Source organism: Thalassophryne amazonica, chromosome 7 (genome assembly GCF_902500255.1).
Source record: "Thalassophryne amazonica chromosome 7, fThaAma1.1, whole genome shotgun sequence".
NCBI lineage: Eukaryota > Metazoa > Chordata > Actinopteri > Batrachoidiformes > Batrachoididae > Thalassophryne > Thalassophryne amazonica.
This window is the reverse complement of record NC_047109.1, coordinates 78,186,808-78,210,171: the sequence shown is the minus strand read 5'-3', so window position 1 is coordinate 78,210,171 and position 23,364 is coordinate 78,186,808. Positions and strand designations below refer to the sequence as shown.

The following is a 23,364-nucleotide window of genomic DNA, read 5'->3' as shown; positions in this document are numbered from 1 at the left end:
TTGTGGACTGATGAGAGTAAAATTGTTCTTTCTGGGTCCAAGGGCCGCAGACAGTTTGTGAGACGACCCCCAAACTCTGAATTTAAGCCACAGTTCACAGTGAAGACAGTGAAGCATGGTGGTGCAAGCATCATGATATGGGCATGTTTCTCCTACTATGGTGTTGGGCCTATATATCGCATACCAGGTATCATGGATCAGTTTGGATATGTCAAAATACTTGAAGAGGTCATGTTGCCTTATGCTGAAGAGGACATGCCCTTGAAAAGGGTGTTTCAACAAGACAATGACCCCAAGCACACTAGTAAACGAGCAAAATCTTGGTTCCAAACCAACAAAATTAATGCCTCACAGATGTGAAAAAATCATGAAAAACTGGTTATACAACTAAATACTAGTTTAGGGATTCACAGGATTACTAAAAAAGCAGTTTGAACATAACAGTTTTGAGTTTGTAGTGTCAACAGCAGATGCTACTATTATTGTGAACACCCCCTTTTCTACTTTTTTTTTTTTTTTACTAATAGCCCAGTTTCATAGCCTTAAGAGTGTGCATATCATGAATGCTTGGTCTTGTTGGATTTGTGAGAATCTACTGAATCTACTGGTACCTTGTTTCCTATATAACAAGAAATATACTCAAACTCTGGATGAATCTTTTTAGTCACATAGCACTACTATTATTCTGAACACTACTGTATGGAGTGTGATAAGGTTTGAAAAAGCAACTTTTTGACAGTGGTTTTAGACTGTTTTATATTCAAATCTTTAACCATTTCAGACATCATTCCTTCAGCACTGTTGTGTGTCTAGAAAATGTCACTATAAATTATTTCATGGCCAGACATCGTTTTTGTACCGTGCTATTTATTTTGCACAGTAATTGGCGTTTGGCCACCACATGACGTCACAACATTAAAGTGCATGTATCTTTTTTAAAAGGCTCTTGAACAGTAACAGTCTCATGTTGATTGCTTTTTAGGAAATGTCTCAACTACTATAAGTGCACTAATCCTGATAATATCATTAGTCATAATCTGGGATGATTTGAATGTATTGATATTGATTGAATGATAGAATCATATAATCTTCAAGCAACTTTAAAATCCTGCTATAACACAAATTATGTTTGTGTTGTAAAACTGAGTAGAAACACTAAAATATAACAGCTTGTACATCAGTTTTCAACAGGGGAGAATTCAAATGAATATGAAAAAATTACCAGCATGACAGCCATTCTGTTGAAGTATCTAAAGGATTTGAATTCTAGATTTGATTTTAAAAGAAAGCTATAAATAATCCCAACTAGTTAGCCCCCCCCCCCCCCCCCAAAAAAGATAATCCTTCAAATGGAAAACACTAGTTGTTTTAATGTATTAAAATATTTTTAAAATAATTACAGATATAAAATGTTTTGTCAGGATAAATCACTAGCATGTGCAGTGCGGCAATTATTGCATCTACTTGTGCACTGTTTGGACCATCATCAGCATACTGTATGTTGTGGTTATTTCTAGACACATAAATGCCTTTGTATTATAAGCTTGATGATTCTGGCTGTTGATCGCAAACTGTTCAAAACTGGCTAAAAATGCATTAAAACCTTTTGCACTCTTGACTCACTATTGTGCTTTTGTCAACTAAGACTGTACAGTTTACACAGCTGTAGAATGTTTGTAAGAGCACTAAATATGTACATACAATATATATTGGTTTAGTCAAGCCTGGGCTAACTATGACAACCTGGACTACTGTACAGAAAGAAGAGCTATCCAAAGGCAGCAGGAGACAAAGAAGGGTACAAGTGTGGAAGTGAGAATCTGAACTTTAATAAGTGTATAGCTGGAAAATGAAGGGGTTTGGATCAGAGTTACAGAAAGGATGAAGGGAGCATAGCTATTAGTAGGGGAAAGCATTTGGTCCAGATGACATCCCAGTGGAGGTTTGGAGATGTTTAGGAGAGATGGCAGTGTGGTTAGTAACCAGATTGTCTGTCTCGGAATGAGGAGTAGGAAAAAATGTCCAGGCACTTATTTGTAAGAACTACAGTGATGGGCAGATCTGCAGTAACTACACAAATGAACTTTCTCAGCCTCCGCATGAACGTATGGGAAATAGTTGAGAGATTGAGAAGAGGTGAAAATCTGATCAGCAATATGGTTTCAAGTTGAGCAAGAGCACTAAAGACTGGATAATTGCTTTAGGAAGGCCAGAAGGTGTGTGTGGATTTAGAGAAATGTTATGATGATGCTAAGAACAGAGTTGTATGCGAAGGTTGAAAGTGGCTGTAAACTGGGTGGTGCAGAATATATAAGAATAAGATGAACTTTATTATCCCAAAGGAAATTATTTTGCCAGAGTACTGAACTGTAAACAGTGAACTATATATGTGTGTGTGTGTGTACACAAGAGGTACAACAAATTTATGTGACATGACTGAAGACATTTTCACAAGTTGTTCATCAATATTGCACATAACTGAATACCACCAGCTCTTTTGTCTTAGCTACGTTGAGCTGCAGGTAGTTGAGTCCACACCATTCCCCAAACCTGTCCACCACACTCCTGTATTCCTGGTCCTGGAGGACAGCGTGATAGTGGTGAGGTGTGCAGTTGAAATGATAGGTTCATGGTGGAGGATCAGCTCTAATAGACTGGGACTGGGTTGCTTGACGCGAGGATGTTTCGCTTCAACCCAGCAACCCAGTCCAGTCGAAGATTCAAGCTTCTCTACTATGGAAACCACCTGGACAACTGACAGCCTACACAGAAATCTTGAAAAATACTTTCAAATGAACAACATAGTTTTCGAAGGGGCAGATCTTGCCTCACAAATTTACTCGTTACATTAGAAGAATGGACGAAGTTGTATGACAATAGCTTGCCCTTCAATGTCCTGTATCTCGATTTTTAAAAAGCATTCGATTCTGTGCCAAGTGCCAGACTGATATATAAATTATGGAAGTATGGTATTGGGGGAAAACTCTGCAATTGGATAGAAGATTTCCTAAGCTATAGAGAACAGCGGGTCTGTATGAATGGAGTTAGGTCCCCTTGGATGCAAATTACCAGCAGAGTCCCTCAGGGGTCAGTTATTGGACCAATATTGTTTGTGTTATTTATTAACGATTTGCCATGTGCAATAAGATAGGGCTGTAAATTCTTCACCGGTGATACCAAGGTGTACCATCCCATTTGTTCATTTGCTGATGGGGAGGATCTCCAAAAAGACTTAAATAATCTTATTGCCTGGTCTGAGGAGTGGTTACTTGGCTTTAATCAGTAGAAATGTAGAGTTATCCATATGGGGAAGAAAAACCCATGTTACGATTACGTTATAAACAAAAATGAGGAAAAAGATCTTGGAGTCTTGATTACGAATGACCTGTCCTTTTCTAGGCATGTGGCTGTTTCAGCATCCAAAGCTAATAGAGTTCCAGGCATGATAAAAAGGGCATTCTGATTTATTGACAATCATTTCTTCTTTTGTATTAGACCTTTGTTTGTCCCCATCTTGAATATTGTGTTCAGGTTTGGGCGCCATACCTTGATAAAGATAAAAATATTTTACAACTAGAAGCACTCAGAGAGTGCAAACCTTCGCCAAGGCCATGGGGTCACAACGCCATAACATCTACATGCAGTGGAATCATTGAACCTAAAAAAGTCTAACAATGATGTTTGCTCAGTAGTAAAAATAGTTTCATCTGCTGTGACTGGATAGCATGTATCCTTAGCGCTTGGCATCAGTTTATTGCAACTTGCACCTTTCCCAGAAGCTAGTCATCTGAGCACTGATATTGATATTGCATGTGCTTATAGAGAAAAACAAATATGAGACTAAATTCAATTTATTATTCAACTAAACTGCAAATATATGACTTTTTTAACATTTATGAAACACTTCTCTAAACAAGGCCATAGGGTCACTGACACAGTGATCTATTTCTTTTTGTCTCTTTCTCTAAAATTGTATATAATAATCATTAGATTATTAATATATAAACAAAAATAAATTTAAGAAATATTACAATTTGAAAACAAATGCACCCAAACGTGATGACAGCTGCAACTGCTTAATGCTAAAATGCCATAGACATGCTAACGCCTTAGCATCGGATCGCCACTAAAATTTAATCACTTGTTCCTCTTGTCATTTCCAACTACGCCACAAAATTTCATCAAAATCCGTTCAAAACGTTTTGAGTTAACCTGCTGACAGTCAGACAAACAAACAAACAAACGACCGAAAACATAACCTACTTGGTGGAGGTAACTAGAAAAAGTGCAGATGGGCCACGAAGTTGGTTGAAGAGAGACTTTTATAATTAGGTTTAACTACCTTAAAAGACAGACGTACTAGAGGTGACCCAATCGAGATTTATAAAATTATGAATGGTTTTGAAAATGTAAATTTTGCAAATTTCTTTTAAATGAGAAGCTATGCTGGCCTGAGAGGCCATGAACTGACCCTTGAAGTACAAAGGTCCAGGCTGAATTTAAGGAAAAAAAATTTTAGCAAGCCAATCGAGCAACTGGAATATGGAATAATTTACCACGAGAAGTGGTCTCCTCACCTAGTGTTAACGTTTTTAAAATAAATTATGATTTGTATTATAACACAAACACCACCAGGTTTTAAAATTGTTTTTAAAATTTTTAATTGTTTTTTCATTGCATTGTTTATTGTTATGATGTGTCTTTATATACATTTTTGTATACATCTATTTTACACAATAACATGAATTATGAATTATGTTAAAAATACAATTCCAAACCATTTGGATCGTTTCAGTTTTCTGACTATTACATCTTTGAGCCTCATGTCCAAACCAGAATAAAATTAACTACGGTAAATAAATAAAATTAACTGTTATCCTGTCCTATGAACAGCTGACCGGAACTAGATGGGAGAAAACCGGACGCTGCTTCCTGTGTCGCCCTTTCTTTGTCTCCGACTCAGACTTTCGACATCGATAGCTGTTACCTTTTTTATTTTAATTTATTTCTCCTGTATTGTTGAGGATATATTTATACATATATCCAAAATTTTTTGATATTGAATGACAGTCGACTCTGAAATATTTATGCCTAAAAGTAAAGCGCCAAAAATGGATGACCTGGACTACAGTAAGTAGGCTAACTGTGATTTGTTTTGGTTATCGCTAGCTAGCGTTAGCTAGTTATGTTAGCTCCTCTGTTTGTTTTCTCAGGTTTAACACACTTCATTCACTGAATATATCAAAATAAAAATAGTCACAGTTTGTCGTCTTTTCCTCCAGAGTGTGACAATATGTAGAGACCGCATTTTCGTTTAAAGAAACGGCGATGAATTGTTAGCATAAAATGATCCCACCAGCTATCCTAAACATTATTCCGGCTAACGCCGGGGTGCTAATCCTGCTGGACACTTGTGTCTCGAACCTGCTACAAGTCACATATGCGCCTGTTAAAATCAACCGCTGCTGCTTTTGTCCATGAAATAGCGACTTTGATCAGAATCGTATCTGTAAATGGGCGCGGTTGTTGTTTGTTCTCAAACTCGTACTTGAAGCACTCTCCAAATTTCTCAAGTTGTTTGCCGAAATAGATATCAGATAATATTAAATAATTATAATAAAAATGCACTTTTTTATTTGTAGTCTATTTTATTGACCTTCAGAAATAAAAATGTAAATATCCCCTTCAATGTTTGTCTGCATCCATTGTCCTGTTTCTTTCACCAAAACATCAAATCTAGGCTTGCATCTCCAGATGTACCTTCTGTTAAATTGTAGCTGAACTTTCAGGTCTTCTTTTTAAGAAAATCCTCCTCTATACCACTTCGTCATGAAGCTGTATAACTGGGGATACAAAATGCAAAACATGCACTATGCACAATTTCTCCAATCACAGCCAGAGAACCCTCTTCTTCGGGGTTGTCTGGGTGTCTTGGTGGCTTTCCTCACTCTACAACCCTTGGCAAAAATTATGGAATCACCGGCCTTGGAGGATGTTCATTCAGTTGTTTAATTTTGTAGAAAAAAAGCAGATCACAGACATGACACAAAACTAAAGTCATTTCAAATGGCAACTTTCTGGCTTTAAGAAACACTATAAGAAATCAGGAAAAAAAATTGTGGCAGTCAGTAACGGTTACTTTTTTAGATCAAGCAGAGGGAAAAAAATATGGAATCACTCAATTCGGAGGAAAAAATTATGGAATCATGAAAAACAAAAGAATGCCCCAACACATCACTAGTATTTTGTTGCACCACCTCTGGCTTTTTATAACAGCTTGCTGTCTCTGAGGCATGGACTTAATGAGTGACAAACAGTACTCCTCATCAGTCTGGCTCCAACTTTCTCTGATTGCTGTTGCCAGATCAGCTTTGCAGGTTGGAGCCTTGTCATGGACCATTTTCTTCAACTTCCACCAAAGATTTTCAATTGGATTAAGATCCGGACTATTTGCAGACCATGACATTGACCCTATGTGTCTTTTTGCAAGGAATGTTTTCACAGTTTTTGCTGTATGGCAAGATGCATTATCATCTTGAAAAATGAGTTCATCATCCCCAAACATCCTTTCAATTGATGGGATAAGAAAAGTGTCCAAAATATCAACGTAAACTTGTGCATTTATTGATGATGTAATGACAGCCATCTCCCCAGTGCCTTTACCTGACATGCAGCCCCATATTATCAATGACTGTGGAAATTTACATGTTCTCTTCAGGCAGTCATCTTTATAAATCTCATTGGAACGGCACCAAACAAAAGTTCCAGCATCATCACCTTGCCCAATGCAGATTCGAGATTCATCACTGAATATGACTTTCATCCAGTCATCCACAGTCCACGATTGCTTTTCCTTAGCCCATTGTAACCTTGTTTTTTTCTGTTTAGGTGTTAATGATGGCTTTCGTTTAGCTTTTCTGTATGTAAATCCCATTTCCTTTAGGTGGTTTCTTACAGTTCGGTCACAGATGTTGACTCCAGTTTCCTCCCATTCCTTCCTCATTTGTTTTGTTGTGCATTTTTTATTTTTGAGACATATTGCTTTAAGTTTTCTGTCTTGATGCTTTGATGTCTTCCTTGGTCTACCAGTATGTTTGCCTTTAACAACCTTCCCATGTTGTTTGTATTTGGTCCAGAGTTTAGACACAGCTGACTGTGAACAACTAACATCTTTTGCAACATTGCGTGATGATTTACCCTCTTTTAAAAGTTTGATAATCCTCTCCTTTGTTTCAATTGACATCTCTCGTGTTGGAGCCATGATTCACGTCAGTCCACTTGGTGCAACAGCTGTCCAAGGTGTGATCACTCCTTTTTAGATGCAGACTAACAAGCAGATCTGATTTGATACAGATGTGAGTTTTGGGGATGAAAATTTACAGGGTGATTCCATTATTTTTTTCCTCAGAATTGAGTGATTCCATATTTTTTTTCCCTCTGCTTGGTCTAAAAAAGTAACCGTTACTGACTGCCACAATTTTTTTTCCTGATTTCTTATAGTGTTTCTTAAAGCCAGAAAGTTGCCATTTGAAATGACTTTAGTTTTGTGTCATGTCTGTGATCTGCTTTTTTTCTACAAAATTAAACAACTGAATGAACATCCTCCTAGGCCGGTGATTCCATAATTATTGTCAGGGGTTGTATATCCTTCTTGCACAGTCACTCAGTTTTTGAGAACTATCTGCTTCATACAGATTTACCATAGAGTGCCATACTGTTTGTTTTTCTTCATGATGTAAATAAAGTCCAAGACATATTCATTGACTTGGAAATGTTCATGTATCCATTCCTTGACTTGTCTGAAGAAAACTGGCAATAAAACTGATTATTTACAGGTATTATACCAAAGCCTTCCACTACTTATGCAGTCCTCTTGGCTTTTATATTTTTTAATTAATTTATATCAAGTTGTAGCAATTTACTTTCAGTTTAAGTTTAAGGACGATAATTTTGGAATTATTATTATTATTTGTGTTTGAAATGGCAGAAACAAATTAAAATGTGTGAAATACCAAGTGTTCAAGTATGTTTGGAGGGCACTGTATGTGCTATTTCACACTCATTTGTATTGTATCTTCTGTGTGACTATGACTGTGACTATGTGCCACAGTCATTGCTCAGTGGATAGAGTAATTGTCTTCCGACCAAAGGATTTCACCTATTCTTGTTTGTATGTTGACCTGAAATTTAAAGTTGCTTTACTTACTGTAAATTTCTGTTATCCTGATTTGTAACATATTTTTGGAAATCTGTCTACTGAGGCTGCCAAAATATTTTTGCATGCTTTAATTTTTTCACATATTTCATATTGTATCATTTGCTGGGGCCAGGCTAGCCAGACAACAGTTAGGCCCATAGAATCCCTGTACAAACAGGCTCTGAAAACTTTTGTCAAAAAGCCATTGAGGTATCACCACTACACCACCAGACAGTTGGTGGTACCAGTTGTCTCTTGTCTACAATTGCTACAATTTCCAATCCAAGTGAAGGCAGCGTAACATACGTTTGTTGGTTGCTGGTTATATTTATAGTTATTGATAGGAATGTTAATGTTTAAACTCTAAAACATGAAGCCTCAATTGCGTTTCTTTTTCATAAGAGTATGATAATGAATTATCAACTGCCACTTTTAATCATCTTCTATACAGGTGTGTCTCTGTTTGTCTGTTTCTGCAGCCCATAAATTTATAATTGAACAGATGGAGCCACGATTACTGATTTATTTATTTATTTATTTTCCTCAGTAATTATGGCTCAACTATAGGTAGCTGCTAAAAGTGCTAATTCCATTAGCGTAAAATATTATATCACACAATAATTTCACTTGACCCAAATACTGGCACACACACATCTTAGATGATCCTCTTGGAGAATTAACCACACAATAAGCTGTATTATTACAGATATTTGTAATAAAATGCTCAAAACAACAAACACAGTCTCCCACAACAGCCAGCAGCTGCAGCTAGCTGCCACTCAAAGTAACCACGCCCCTAATTATTTATACCTTTATGACTTTTTTGTAATAAAAAACTAAAAAAGAGGCCTTCACGGTGACTGAAGTGGCAACATAGGAGCTGTCACTCAAAGTAACCACGCCCCAATGTCTTAGGATAACTGGACTTTAGGTTCAAAGATGATGACAATAACCATTGTCTCCCCCCCCCCCCCCCCCCCCAAAAAAATGACAGCACCCATGGCCGCTATTTACCATCTTTTCCAAACAGTTTATTCTCTTATTAATTCTCTCATTCTCTATTCTCTCATTAATTGCAATCAGTTGGTACCAAGTTATTAAAAAAAAAGTGTGCCAGCATTTTTCTGACAACTAAATGGGAAAGTGTGTCCCAGCTTTTGACTGGTACTGTACATCCCAGTATCCACAGCAAAAAATAAATAAATAAATCTTTGTGCTCCTACGCTCTAACATTTTATGATTGGTAAATGGACACACTGAGCAACAAAAGAATGTGGTATTTACATGACTATATTACTTTATTTGAGAAATGGACATAGTGTCCATAGATAGACACTTGATTGTGAAAAAGACAAATATAATCCGGTCACTTCAGTTATTTATTTGTCTTTTGCATTATGCATTCTAACTAACAGATATTTCTTCTGCTAGTATAATGAGTTACCTACTATTTGTGATATCTGCAGCAGCATTAATGATTTATTTCTGCTCTTTCCCTATAGTCCCTGTAGACCTGAGCCCAGAGGAGCGTTCTGAGCTGGAGGACATCCGCAGGAGAAAGGGCATCCTTTTGCAGGAGATCCAGAGGCTCAGAGAGGAATTAAGAGAGGCCATTTTAGAAGTAGAGGGATTGGAAACCAGCACAGAGGGAAGGTAAATTGAATGAGAGGATTCCATCCATAAAAAACATGCCACATTGTATTGCATTAACTGCTTCAGTTGTTGTTGTTGTATATGCACAACATATACTTGTAGTTTGTGTGTGGATTTTGATGAATTCATTCCAAAATTTTAATGAATTTGTTCCCATGTTTTGATTAATTTGTGTATACAAGACAAAATTAGAAGTGGATGCTGTCAGGTCATTTATTCCAGCCAAAACACAGTCTGAATTAAAGGTACATTTTCTTTTTTATTTATTAGGCTAATTGAAGGCAAAATTGACTAAATCCAGACTTTGCTGATTTTTCACTGGGTATAGTGAAGTCTTAGAGGCTATGTACGGCAGTGTGTGTTTTCCCACCTGATAAGGCTTAGAGGCTTTGGTTGCTGTGATACTGAATTTCTGCAGAAGTAAAAGTGGTGGTTCCAGGTACAGTACTTCCTATGGTTTAATCAGAACATGGCAATAAATTAATCAAAATGTGGGAATGAATTGTCTATCACCTAAACAATGAACTAGACTGGTCAAACAACACTACTGCACTTTATAAGAAAAGCCAAAGCAGACTCTACCTGCTGAGGTGACTCAGGTCCTTTGGAGTGCAGGGGGCACTCCTGAGGACTCTGTAGTGGCATCAGCCATTTTTACAGAGTGGTCTGCTGCAGTATCACAAGTGCTGCGAGGAGGAGGCTTGACAAAGTGATTTGGAAGGCCAGCTCTGTCCTGGGAAGTCCCCTGGACTCAGTGCAGGAGGTGGGAGAAAGGATGATGATGGCTAAGCTGTCATCCCTGCTGGAGAATGACTCCCACTCCATCAGTGACACCCTGACTGCACTAGAATGCTCCTTCAGCGACAGGCTGCTCCACCCAAAGTGCGTGAAGCAGCAATACCACAGGTCTTTCCTTCCTGCTGCTGTCAGACTCCACAACCAGCACTGTTCCCAGTGGACCACTCGGATCACTCAAATCATTAATATCATTATAGTAACAATTTTTCAGCCATTTGCAAAAACACTACATATTCTGTGCAGTAATACTTGTACACTTGTCTACAGCATCACTTGAACACTCATGTACAGTATTATGAAACATTTTTTCTGCTTGTATATCATGTAAACTATTTTACTGTATATATTCTTATTCCACACAGAACTTAACTCCCGTATTTTGGAAATTATTTTTCTTTTACCTTATTTTTGTGTATTTGCACTGCTCTGTGACTGTCCCTGTGCTCGCTCTAACACCGTAAATTTCCCCTTTGTGGGACTATTAAAGAATGATCTAATCTCATCTTATCTTATCAACTCATTGTAAATCATGGTCTCTCTGTTTTTCTCTCTGGCCATAGTTTTGCTCATAATAGACATTTCCCAGCTGACATTTGGATCACCATTATTGATGCAAAAATCCATTTTTTAAATCTTCTAATTCAGAAACTCAGGATATAGGCTGATGCCAGATACTAATCTGATTATATCACATTTTAATAAAAAAAAAAGACAGATACCGATCTGATTATATCACATAAAAAACACTTCTTTTTTTTCACTGAGTGAACCTGATAAGAATCTTTTAAAAAAGCAGTAAATAAATACAGCGCTACACTTAGGACTCACTGCTGAATTATAAGTGGAGTCATACACCAGTGTCACATTTACAGATGCAGTTTGTAATCATGTAAGATTTATGACACTGAATTAACATTCATAAAAGTTTCCGCCAGTGCCAGTATTGTGTTCAGTTTAGGTATTTAAGGATTTCATGGCTGTCATCCTTCCATTTAACATTTCAGTGTGTAAGTGCCACTTTCTGCTGTGTGCACTGTCACCCTGTGAAGAAACTAACATACACCCTTAGTGACTGATATATGGCGTGAGCATGCAGAGAAAAGGCTAAGTGTGTCAGCTGATTATGCTGCATCCCCCTTTTTTGTTTTATTTATTAAATTTTTCAATTTTGCAGTAAAACACTCCAGAAAAGTAGGCATGTTGCAATGGGGAGGAAGAAATTCAACATGGACCCTAAAAAGGTAATGTTCTTTTTATTATTATTATTATTATTATTACTAAATATATTTATTTCATATTTTTAATATTTGTGTTTTTTACATTCATTTTATTTATTTTAAATATTTAATAATATTTTTGTATTTAATATTTTTAATTTATAATTTATTTGTTTGTTTTTAAAAATCATTTTTATTAATTAATTAATTCTTTGGTCTTGGCTGTTTTGGTGTTTAGTCGCTGTATGGTGACAGATTCTTCCCACTCTTTGCAGGGTATCACTTTTCTAGTGGAGAACGAACTGCTCAGACATACATCAGAGGACATTGCTCAGTTCCTTTACAAAGGAGAAGGTCTCAACAAGACGGCTATTGGAGATTACCTCGGAGAAAGGTGCTGAATTTTATAATATTGCATTTCATCTTTCTCCTTGCTTGAAAACAATTTGTAACTGTGCTTTATTATTGTGTTCTGCCTTAGGGATGACTTCAACATCAAAGTTCTTCAGGCTTTTGTTGACCTCCATGAGTTTACTGATCTCAACCTGGTACAGGCCCTGAGGTAAACTGTCAAAATTTGCCCCATTAGACCCTTAGTTATCTGGAAAGCAAACCTACTGTGGTCATATCAGGTTATAAGGAATCAATTAAGTGTGAGGGCTTTAGTTGCTATTGAGAGATCTACCTTCTGGTGTGTGTGTGTGTGTGTGTGTGCGTGTGCGTGTGCGTGTGCGTGTGCGTGTGTGTGTTTTTGACTCTGTCTTGACCTAAACCACTGCAGACAATTCCTGTGGAGTTTCCGTTTGCCTGGTGAAGCGCAGAAGATTGACAGAATGATGGAGGCATTTGCTCAGAGATACTGCCACTGCAACCCCGGCGTCTTCCAGAGCACTGGTAGACACAAACACGCTTGCATTCACACTACATTTTACCTGGGGTAGATTGTCACTAATATGTCTCTCATGTAACATTTTTTGACATTATCTGTGAGGCTGTGAGACTGTCCTTTTTAAATCATGACCAAGAAGAAAGGGAGTACAGTGTTGGTAATGTAAAAAGTGAGCCCGTTAAATCAAAAGTCCTGAGCTGTAAGGCTTGTCAGTCTACAGTCTGAGTTTAAGCAGGTTTTCAGTAGTTTCTTTTCCACAATATTATGTCTATTTATTTTATTTTAAGAGCAAACTTGGTAGATTATTGTGCAATTGTATGCACTTTGCAAAATAGAGTTCATTTTCAGGAATTTTGATTGGTTTGAATCCTGGTCAAAAGCAACTGTTAATTTGTTAAATGATAGTATGATTTTTGAGACTCTTAATCACTGTACATAAATTTCATGTGCCTTGCATTTTCACGGTTCAACAGTGCTGTGTTCTGTTGCTTTTCTCTTCACAGACACATGTTATGTGCTGTCATTTGCCATCATTATGCTGAACACCAGCCTCCATAACCCCAATGTGAGGGACAAACCTGGAGTTGACCGGTTCATCTCCATGAACAGGGGCATCAACGAGGGGGGAGACCTACCTGAGGAGCTCCTTAGAGTATGATGAGTGCACCATTGGCTTTCCTGTCTAACTGATGAATGTCTCAATATATTTGTGCTGGAGGCTAACCTCCCCCCCATAGGAACAGGCTGCTAAAATTTCACCTCCACAGTAGAATCTGTTACTTGTGTGTCACTCCAGAATGGGCACCTGCCACCCTTTATCTGTTGTTATAAATGCAAGAGTTATATTAAACGTCCACTAGTTATGCAGCTGATACAGACTGGCTCAGTCACAGCCACCTGTGTGCTTTTCGGCTCCTTTATTTATCAGTTCTGTGGATCACATCCAATTACAGTAACACTGGTCTGTTTTTGTCTTAAGTGGCTCATGGATATGAAGCACAAGCTGCATATTTGACTGTATGGGGTGGCTTTTCTTTTTCTTTTTTTTTTTAAATATACAGTAGTGTTCAGAATAATAGTAGTGCTATGTGACTAAAAAGATTAATCCAGGTTTTGAGTATATTTCTTGTTACATGGGAAACAAGGTACCAGTAGATTCTCACAAATCCAACAAGACCAAGCATTCATGATATGCACACTCTTAAGGATATGAAATTGGGCTATTAGGAAAAAAAAAAGTAGAAAAGGGGGTGTTCACAATAATAGTAGTGTGGCATTCAGTCAGTGAGTTCGTCAATTTTGTGGAACAAACAGGTGTGAATCAGGTGTCCCCTATTTAAGGATGAAGCCAGCACCTGTTCAACATGCTTTTCTCTTTGAAAGCCTGAGGAAAATGGGACGTTCAAGACATTGTTCAGAAGAACAGCGTAGTTTGATTAAAAAGTTGATTGGAGAGGGGAAAACTTATACGCAGGTGCAAAACATTATAGGCTGTTCATCTACAATGATCTCCAGTGCTTTAAAATGGACAAAAAAACAGAGACGCGTGGAAGAAAATGGAAAACAACCATCAAAATGGATAGAAGAATAACCAGAATGGCAAAGGCTCACCCATTAATCAGCTCCAGGATGTTACCTTTAGAGTTACCTTTAAGTGCTGTGAGAGTTAGAAGACGCCTGTGTGAAGCTAATTTCTTTGCAGGAATCCCCCACAAAGTCCCTCTGTTAAATTAAAGACGTGCAGAAGAGGTTACAATTTGCCAAAGAGCACATCAACTGGCCTAAAGAGAAATGGAGGAATATTTTGTGGATTGATGAGAGTAAAATTGTTCTTTTTGGGTCCAAGGGCCGCAGACAGTTTGTGAGACGACCCCCAAACTCTGAATTCAAGCCACAGTTCACAGTGAAGACAGTGAAGCATGGTGGTGCAAACATCATGATATGGGCATGTTTCTCCTACTATGGTGTTGGGCCTATATATCGCATACCAGGTATCATGGATCAGTTTGGATATGTCAAAATACTTGAAGATGTCATGTTGCCTTATGCTGAAGAGGACATGTCCTTGAAATGGGTGTTTAAACAAGACAGTGACCCCAAGCACACTAGTAAACGAGCAAAACCTTGGTTCCAAACCAACAAAATTAATGCCTTGTAGATGTGAAGAAATCATGAAAAACTGTGGTTATACAACTAAATACTAGTTTAGTGATTCACAGGATTGCTAAAAAAGAAGTTTGAACATAATAGTTTTGAGTTTGTACCATCAACAGCAGATACTACTATTATTGTGAACACTCCCTTTTCTACTTTTTTTTTACTAATAGCCCAATTTCATAGCCTTAAGAGTGTGCATATCATGAATGCTTGGTCTTGTTGGATTTGTGAGAATCTACTGAATCTACTGGTACCTTGTTTCCCATGTAACAAGAAATATATTCAAAACCTGGATTAATCTTTTTAGTCACATAGCACTACTATTATTCTGAACACTACTGTAAATATCTGATTGGCCCAAAATGAGTAGTAGGTGATGTGTATTAGCTTCTCCACCCAGACATACTGTATAGAGGAGACTTATGAAAAAGGTCAAGACAGGGAGGGAAAGAGCAGGAGGAGAAAAATAAGTTAGAAGAAGCCAGGGCACACCCACATACTAAGCACGCCTGAGCACATTTCACACATGACTCTGGTGGACGTTAGGTCAGCTGTGGGTTTGTGACTAAGCTGGGGCTGAGGCAGACATCATAGGAAGAGGAGTTGGTAGTGATGCTTTTTTTTCCAACAATAGAAAAAGAAGGCAGCAGATGAAATAATGTATTTATTTTCCTAGCATCTGTGATAAAGGTGCTGATTTAGATTAGAAACCCTCCTCACAAGCCTGTTCGTGTTTTGCAAGTATATGTGCACTACCAGTGCAAGTAGTCCATGGACACAAAAGAAACTAGAGTCACGGCTGACGGTGCCTCTAACACAGTGAATTATATCAGGGATCAGTCAATGGCCAGAGGGAGTTTTGGAAATGGGGATCGGGCAAAAAACAAGTTTATCCTTGGCTGCTTTGTGCAATGAAGATGGTGAACTTACAGTCACCTAATTTTGTGACCTGCAAGATACTGTTTTGGTATGGAGGTTTTACATGTCTTGACGCCCTCTAAGGTCTTAAGTTGAGATGTTTTGGAGAATGGCCGCCACTGTTGGGCAGTTCAATTGATCTTTACAAACAGATTAATGGATGATCTTTTTCCAGAATCTTTATGAAAGCATTAAGAATGAGCCCTTTAAAATCCCAGAAGATGATGGCAATGACTTGACGCACACCTTCTTCAACCCTGACAGAGAAGGCTGGCTTCTCAAACTTGGTGAGATGATGCTACTGGGGAGTACCACAATCCTGAATGTTGACTTTAGCAAAGATATTTGAACAGTGCTCCTGGCAGATACAGTATATGAGTGTTACAAATATATTTCCTGTGTGGACTTTATTCTGTTTTCTCCTGAAGCTTTATATGTTGATGTACTTGTCCTTTTGTCATGTTCTTTGGTACTTTGCTTCTAATTTAATTGCCAGCCTACACTGTTATGGCATATAGATTTGGCCATAGCATGATGCTTAACAAGGGATGAGTTCAGCACTCACATTCTTGCATCCCATCATCAATTTAAAGATCTGAAAGGTTTCTTTTTGCATGGCGTGGCCTATGATCTGTGTGCCACTAATATCTTCTCCTTCTTCCTCCCCCTTCTCTCTTTTTGTCCAATATTTCGCTCTAAATCCTCTGGTCCCTTTTGTTCTTCTTCACTGTGATTTCCACACTCTGCTGCTGCTGCTTATTTTCTCAGGAGGTATGTACTGCCCTAGTTGTAGTTATAATGATCTAGAGACAGTAGTCATCAGTGAGATTGTAGAGTAGCATATTTTAAACTTGGGTCTCTCTTCTGGTGTCAGACTCATCGTTACTGTGTTATTGTGTTTCAGGGGGGCGAGTGAAAACTTGGAAACGTCGATGGTTCATTCTTACAGACAACTGCCTGTATTACTTTGAATATACCACAGTAAGTGTTTGTGATGTTTAAATAAATTTGTCACTATACTGTATATTTAAAAAAAGGTTGAGGTTTTAGCAATCAGAACAAATAGTGGTGGGGGAAGCTAAATTGAAACAAACAAACATGTCAAAATGGGTAAATATTATCTTAATTCTAGTGCTTACTGAACTGTTACAGTTTACACGTGGAAGAAAAACTGTTAACCTCTGTGTTCTGTTTTATTAGACATAGTTTATAACTTCCGGATTAACCAGTGTCATGACACTAATCAAAAGGGTTGGGACCTCTGTACTTGGGTCATCAAAACATGGCTTCTCATTACTAGAGAATTCATAACTCATTATTTCAGGGGAAAAGGGAACATTACTGCTCAGCATCTGTGATTGGCTAGCTAAAAACAGAGTCTTTAAGTTTAACCATATGATGGCATATTTTATGTAAACTGCCTCAGTGGGCTTTAAGGAAAGATGAGCAAAATGGGGCTAATGCTGCAGCTTTGGTCTGAAAACATTTGTTCCAATCACCTCTAGAATATCATGATTTATTGATGATTAAAATTTAAAGCTGTTTTCACTGAGAACCTCATACTGACAAATTAAAATGTTTTTTCCAAATAGGAGAAACTTTAAAGCCATTATAACTAATTATTGCGTAAATTTGTGTGACTAAGGCAGAATTTCGAGCTTCTGCTGCTAATGCCATGATTGGTTGAATTTGTAGTTGTTGCATTTTGAAATTTATTAAGGGATTGATTTGACACACATATTGTATAACATGAGAGGAGTGTTGTGATAACTCATTCAGCACTAATTTGCTGTGATTGTTTGTGTTTTCTAACAGGATAAAGAACCACGAGGCATAATTCCACTGGAGAATCTTAGCATCCGTGAGGTAGAAGACCCCAGGAAGCCGGTGCGTTGCATTCTCATTGGCTGTCCACCTGTATGTTTGCACTTCAGTAGATTTGAGGACAAACAGAGGAATACTGGGTTTTGATGGTGGTCTTGGTTCTCGGTGTGTTATCAAGATGTTCATTCACCTCATCGTTTCTACAATAGAACTGCTTTGAGCTGTACATCCCCAATAACCGTGGGCAGCTGATAAAGGCATGTAAGACAGAGGCTGACGGGAGAGTAGTGGAAGGAAACCACATGGTCTACCGTATCTCTGCCCCCACACCTGAGGAGAAGGATGAATGGATTCACAGCATTAAGTGAGTTAATGAAAAGTGGGGGAGGGTGATGTAGACCTGTGGGGAAAGTTATCAACATTAGAGCTTTCATTTCATATCTTTAGATCTGCCGTCAGTGTGGATCCCTTCTACGAAATGCTTGCTGCAAGGAAGAAACGTATATCGCTGAAGAAAAAGGAGGAGCAACCATAAAGGTTTCCCTTCATTTATCTTTCCCTGTCTTCCTTTGATGTCCTCATCTCTCCTTCCAACACAGACTTGGTTTTCTCCCAACTTCTGCCTACATGTGCGTAAGATTTGTTCCCCATCTCCTGTTTTCAGCACACCCTCTTCCCGCTGTGAGGACTCTTTGCTGTCCTGTCTGTAAGACGTTTGAAAGCCACATTCAGAGTGAAGAACGCGCACACTCTGGCTGCCTTTTCACTTGGTTTTTACACTGCGCTGTGATATTTCACCCGACACACTAAAGCCAGAGTGCCCCCTTGTCCCAGCTTCATACTACAAAACAAGTGAACTGTAAAAATCTTCAGCTTTATTCCCAGTAATACAGGTCACTTTGCAAACACGTTTCCCCTCCCCTCACTGACACTAAAGCCTGGACTTTTTTTTTTGTAAACACCGCAGTTCTTGTGAATTTAGGGATCTAATTATTGTTGTTGCACTTTTTCCAATGCGCTTGCTCTTGAAAGCACAAACAGAAAGTTGCTCGGCAGAACCGGCATAACGCTGCTGGAAAAGCAGCTTGTGCATGCCTTATGAAGATGTTTGGTTCATGTATTTTTCATTTACATGTGTAGAGTAGACTTTTGTAAAATGATCTGGTAACTGTGGTGTGAACAGAAAACCTTTGGGGGGAAAAACATCTGCAATAGTGTGAATATGACCTTTTCGGCGGTAGCAAAGCCTACACATTTATATTTTTGATGTTCAATAAGAAGTTGCCTTTTGTCATCATCCTTAGCCCAGATAAAATGTGAAGTCAAGCAGTAAGATTAAATTGGTTTTCAGGGAGGTTTAAGCAATCAGTTGAAGTCAGAATGTTGAAACAAAAAGGCAATTAATTGACACTGGATTGTGTTCACTTCTTCATAGTATCATAGTTTTTAACAGAGATAAAAGTTCACGTAATCAGTGTTGGGTAGAAAACTGTAGCACCAGTCTGGGGGCTTGTTATAACGCGGTACTGAGCAAACAAATGGTTTTCTTCTTCTCTTAACTCGAGCATTATTCAGTGAACACTGGTAGGAGTAATAACTGTCAGACATTAAACTGTTAGGGTGAGTTTTAGAAATCATAAAGGCAGCTCATTACAATGTGTACTTTTCTGTAAATACATTAGTATTTGTTTACAATATGCATAGAAAATATTATTTATTCTTTCTTTTGTTGAATCAGATTTTTGTACAAACTACTGTAGGCCTGCATGTTGCTAACCAATGCATCTCTGATCATGTTAGTGCACTGATTTGAAGTATTATTAATTCCTGTTGATTTGAGGATAATCAGCAGTTTGAGAATTCAACTATTAATGTTGAAGTTGAATTGTGCACAAACTAAATCATCTTTAGTTATTTTGACTTTTGAAAATTAGATGTTTCAGTTGTTTTGCTCTGGCTTCATTGTTTTTTCCAGATTCAGAAAAGTAGAAGCAGCAAACATTTGTTGCTTCCTTATTTAAACTTGAAAGCTTGAGGAACCTTTTTATTTTATGAAATGGGGGAAGAAATCAGTTGTACTGCAGATAAATAGCTAATGTTTTGTTTTCATGAAGCGATAACACAGAGAACACTAAATTCAGTTGTGTAAACCTTTTTCAAATCTAATGAATCAGTAACTATTTTCTTGCTAAAAAGACTGCTTTGCTTTACATGTAACTCGATAAGCTAGTTTGACTAGTTTTTAGATTGTAGTAGGAATAACATCACTATAACTGTCTACTGCACTTTACGCATTTTGTTGTTCTGAAGAAAATGCTGTTATTTTGACTGACAGTACTCGCGCTCTGTAGCGTCGATGATCACACACTGTAAAAAGCTGAAGGAGGTGCTGTGATCTGCGTACAGATATAATGCCGCCACCTGGTCAGGTTCAGCTGTAGCGGAAGCCATTTGGTATTCTGACCCACATATGGAGCTTTATTTGTTCACCTCGTGCACATCATTTTGTCTTACTGATCACAAACGGTACATTTAACGCTGCAGTAAGACTGGAACTTAAAGATGCAGATTTAGGGTACAAAAACATTAAACTGACAAATGCCTCACTTTATATTTGTAATCAGTGCTTCTTCACATCAGATGTTATGACTGTTTGTGGGTCTTTGCTTTCGGGATATTTTTGAAGTGCAAAGTTGCCAAATTCATATGGGGGCATCAAATGTTTTCATTTAACAAACACTGAAATGATCAAGTTTGAGCCAAAAAATATGGTTTCTGTGATCCTGAGAGACGGCAAGCTGTAGTACAACCTTTTTAAGAAAATGTTTATTTTGTATTTATTTATTTTTATTGACTGTGAGGTGAAGATGGGTAGATCATCTGTAAATGTAGCAAAAGGAAAAACATGATACACACTGCTGCCAGTAATCTACTGTGTAATAATAAAAGATAAATGGATGTTTTGTGTTTGAGTTATTTTGATGTGGTTCTTCAATAATGAGGTGAGCTACCTGGACTAATGCAGTGTGGTTTTAACAGCGATCCAGGAACTTTAATCGGGTCATTGTATTCAAAAATGAAGGTAGCACATTTTTCATAAAATGTGGGGCAATGGTTGGTTGTTGAAACCATGAAAGTTGAAGGTGGCTCTGTATAAAAGGATGGAGCCAAGACTCTGTCAAAGGCATGTTTTTGGCTTAAGTGTGATTTATAAGGTATTTGGGTCCCAAATGAGTTGTGATGTATGACACAGCAAACTGGCAGCTTCATAAGTGTGTGATTGAGAATATTGAGACTGTGCCAACAATATAAACCAGCAGTGAGATTGCTGTTTACCTGAGTTAGCCTTGTGTTTGAACTTCACGATAAACGCAGAATTGATACATATATCTTACACATTTATTTATTTTGACATAATACTTAGATGCCTTACGTGAATAATGAAATACAGTATATATTACATACACAACAGTAATAAATATACAGTCAAGGCCAGAACATTTTTAGAAATGACAGGATCACAACAATGACAAATTTCTAGGAAATGTCTAATGGTTATATATGTAATAGAGATGGTGTTATTGTGAAATACATGTAGCAAATTATACTAATTTGTTCACTGAACAAACATACAAGTAAGAATACATAAGGTTTGCAGGTCAGGGAGGTGTACATCCACTCGTGTCACCAGATCCACTCCAGTTTGAAACCACCCTGGCCTGGATTGGCAGCCAGGCAGGCAAACCACTGCTCTGTCCTTAATTCTCTATTAGTCTACGAACACAAAGCCAATTTTGACCTAATCTGACTAATGGCACTTGCAATCCAAGCTCAGTATGCTATGGCCTACATAAAACTATAAGGTGGCCATCCCAGGGTGGCAGCTCTAGCCAGGTTGTGGTCAGTGAAGAATTACACAGGGGTCAATAATAAATCCTCCAATCATTCCTCCAATCTGAATATACCGCATTATTTGTCTGATCATAGGGATTCCAAAAAGGTATAGGTTGGACTGAATTGTATGGGCTAAAAATGCCAAAAAGTGGTGACAAAGATCCATTTCAGTTTATACAAGAGTTTACCCAATTTACCCAGGGGTAGCCCAATTTTGGTAAAAAGTGTTGCAAATTATTGGAAATTCTGCACATGGTGATATCCCAAAAAACAACCCACTTAAATTCTTTGCAAAAATCAATATGTGCTGCAAAGAATCACTGCTGATAGTCATTCACACTTGTGTTCAGTGACTTCTTGGGTGTTAATCCAGACTGCTTGGTTGTATAGCAAGCAGCTGGCACTGAATCCTATTACGAATGACTCTTGCAAGCACCCTGTCTGACACAGAGTGTAATTTTCCTGTGATTGTTGCAATCCCGGAACAGCAAGTCCTTTCTTCTAGTTAGTTGGGATAACAGTCTCCCAATTTGAAGCAAATATTGCATGCATAGCTAGGACAAGAACGTCACCACCTGTCTGAAGCATGAAGAAATCCTACCCTGACATAACAGCCATCTCCCCAGTGCCTTTACCTGACATGCAGCCCCATATCATCAATGACTGTGGAAATTTACATGTTCTCTTCAGGCAGTCATCTTTATAAATCTCATTGGAACGGCACCAAACAAAAGTTCCAGCATCATCACCTTGCCCAATGCAGATTCAAGATTCATCACTGAATATGACTTTCATCCAGTCATCCACAGTCCACGATTGCTTTTTCTTAGCCCATTGTAACCTTGTTTTTTTCTGTTTAGGTGTTAATGATGGCTTTCGTTTAGCTTTTCTGTATGTAAATCCCATTTCCTTTAGGCGGTTTCTTACAGTTCGGTCACAGACGTTGACTCCAGTTTCTTCCCATTCATTCCTCATTTGTTTTGTTGTACATTTTCGATTTTTGAGACATATTGCTTTAAGTTTTCTGTCTTGACGCTTTGATGTCTTCCTTGGTCTACCAGTATGTTTGCCTTTAACAACCTTCCCATGTTGTTTATATTTGGTCCAGAGTTTAGACACAGCTGACTGTGAACAACCAGCATCTTTTGCAACATTGCATGATGATTTACCCTCTTTTAAGAGTTTGATAATCCTCTCCTTTGTTTCAATTGACATCTCTCGTGTTGGAGCCATGATTCATGTCAGTCCACTTGGTGCAACAGTTCTCCAAGGTGTGATCACTCCGTTTTAGATGCAGACTAACGAGCAGATCTGATTTGATGCAGGTGTTAGTTTTGGGGATGAAAATTTGCAGGGTGATTCCATAATTTATTCCTCAGAATTGAGTGAGTCTATATTTTTTTCCCCTCTGCTTGGTCTAAAAAAAGTAACCGTTACTGACTGCCACAATTTTTTTTTCTTGATTTCTTATACAGTTTCTTAAAGCCAGAAAGTTGCCATTTGAAATGACTTTAGTTTTGTGTCATGTCTGTGATCTGCTTTTTTTCTACAAAATTAAACAACTGAATGAACATCCTCCGAGGCCGGTGATTCCATAATTTTTGCCAGGGGTTGTACTATGGTGTTGGGCCTATATATCGCATACCAGGTATCATGGATCAGTTTGGATATGTCAAAATACTTGAAGAGGTCATGTTGCCTTATGATGAAGAGGACATGCCCTTGAAATGGGTGTTTCAACAAGACAATGACCCAAGCACACTAGTAAATGAGCAAAATCTTGGTTCCAAACCAACAAAATAAATGCCTTGCAGATA

The 23,364-nt window shown here is 37.9% G+C and overlaps 1 protein-coding gene across 1 annotated transcript; it reads left to right on the top strand.

Moving 5' to 3' along the window:
• The first annotated feature begins 4,939 nt into the window (after positions 1–4,939).
• Positions 4,940–20,611, top strand: si:dkey-283b15.4 (cytohesin-2). Its single transcript, XM_034174686.1, has 12 exons — positions 4,940–5,130; positions 9,700–9,850; positions 11,823–11,889; positions 12,141–12,259; positions 12,347–12,427; positions 12,647–12,759; positions 13,258–13,406; positions 16,005–16,116; positions 16,734–16,810; positions 17,645–17,716; positions 17,863–18,017; positions 18,101–20,611. Exons 1-12 carry the CDS (start codon positions 5,064–5,066, stop codon positions 18,186–18,188), a joined length of 1,251 nt encoding a protein of 416 aa, XP_034030577.1. The 5' UTR covers positions 4,940–5,063; the 3' UTR covers positions 18,189–20,611.
• Positions 20,612–23,364: the final 2,753 nt, after the last annotated feature.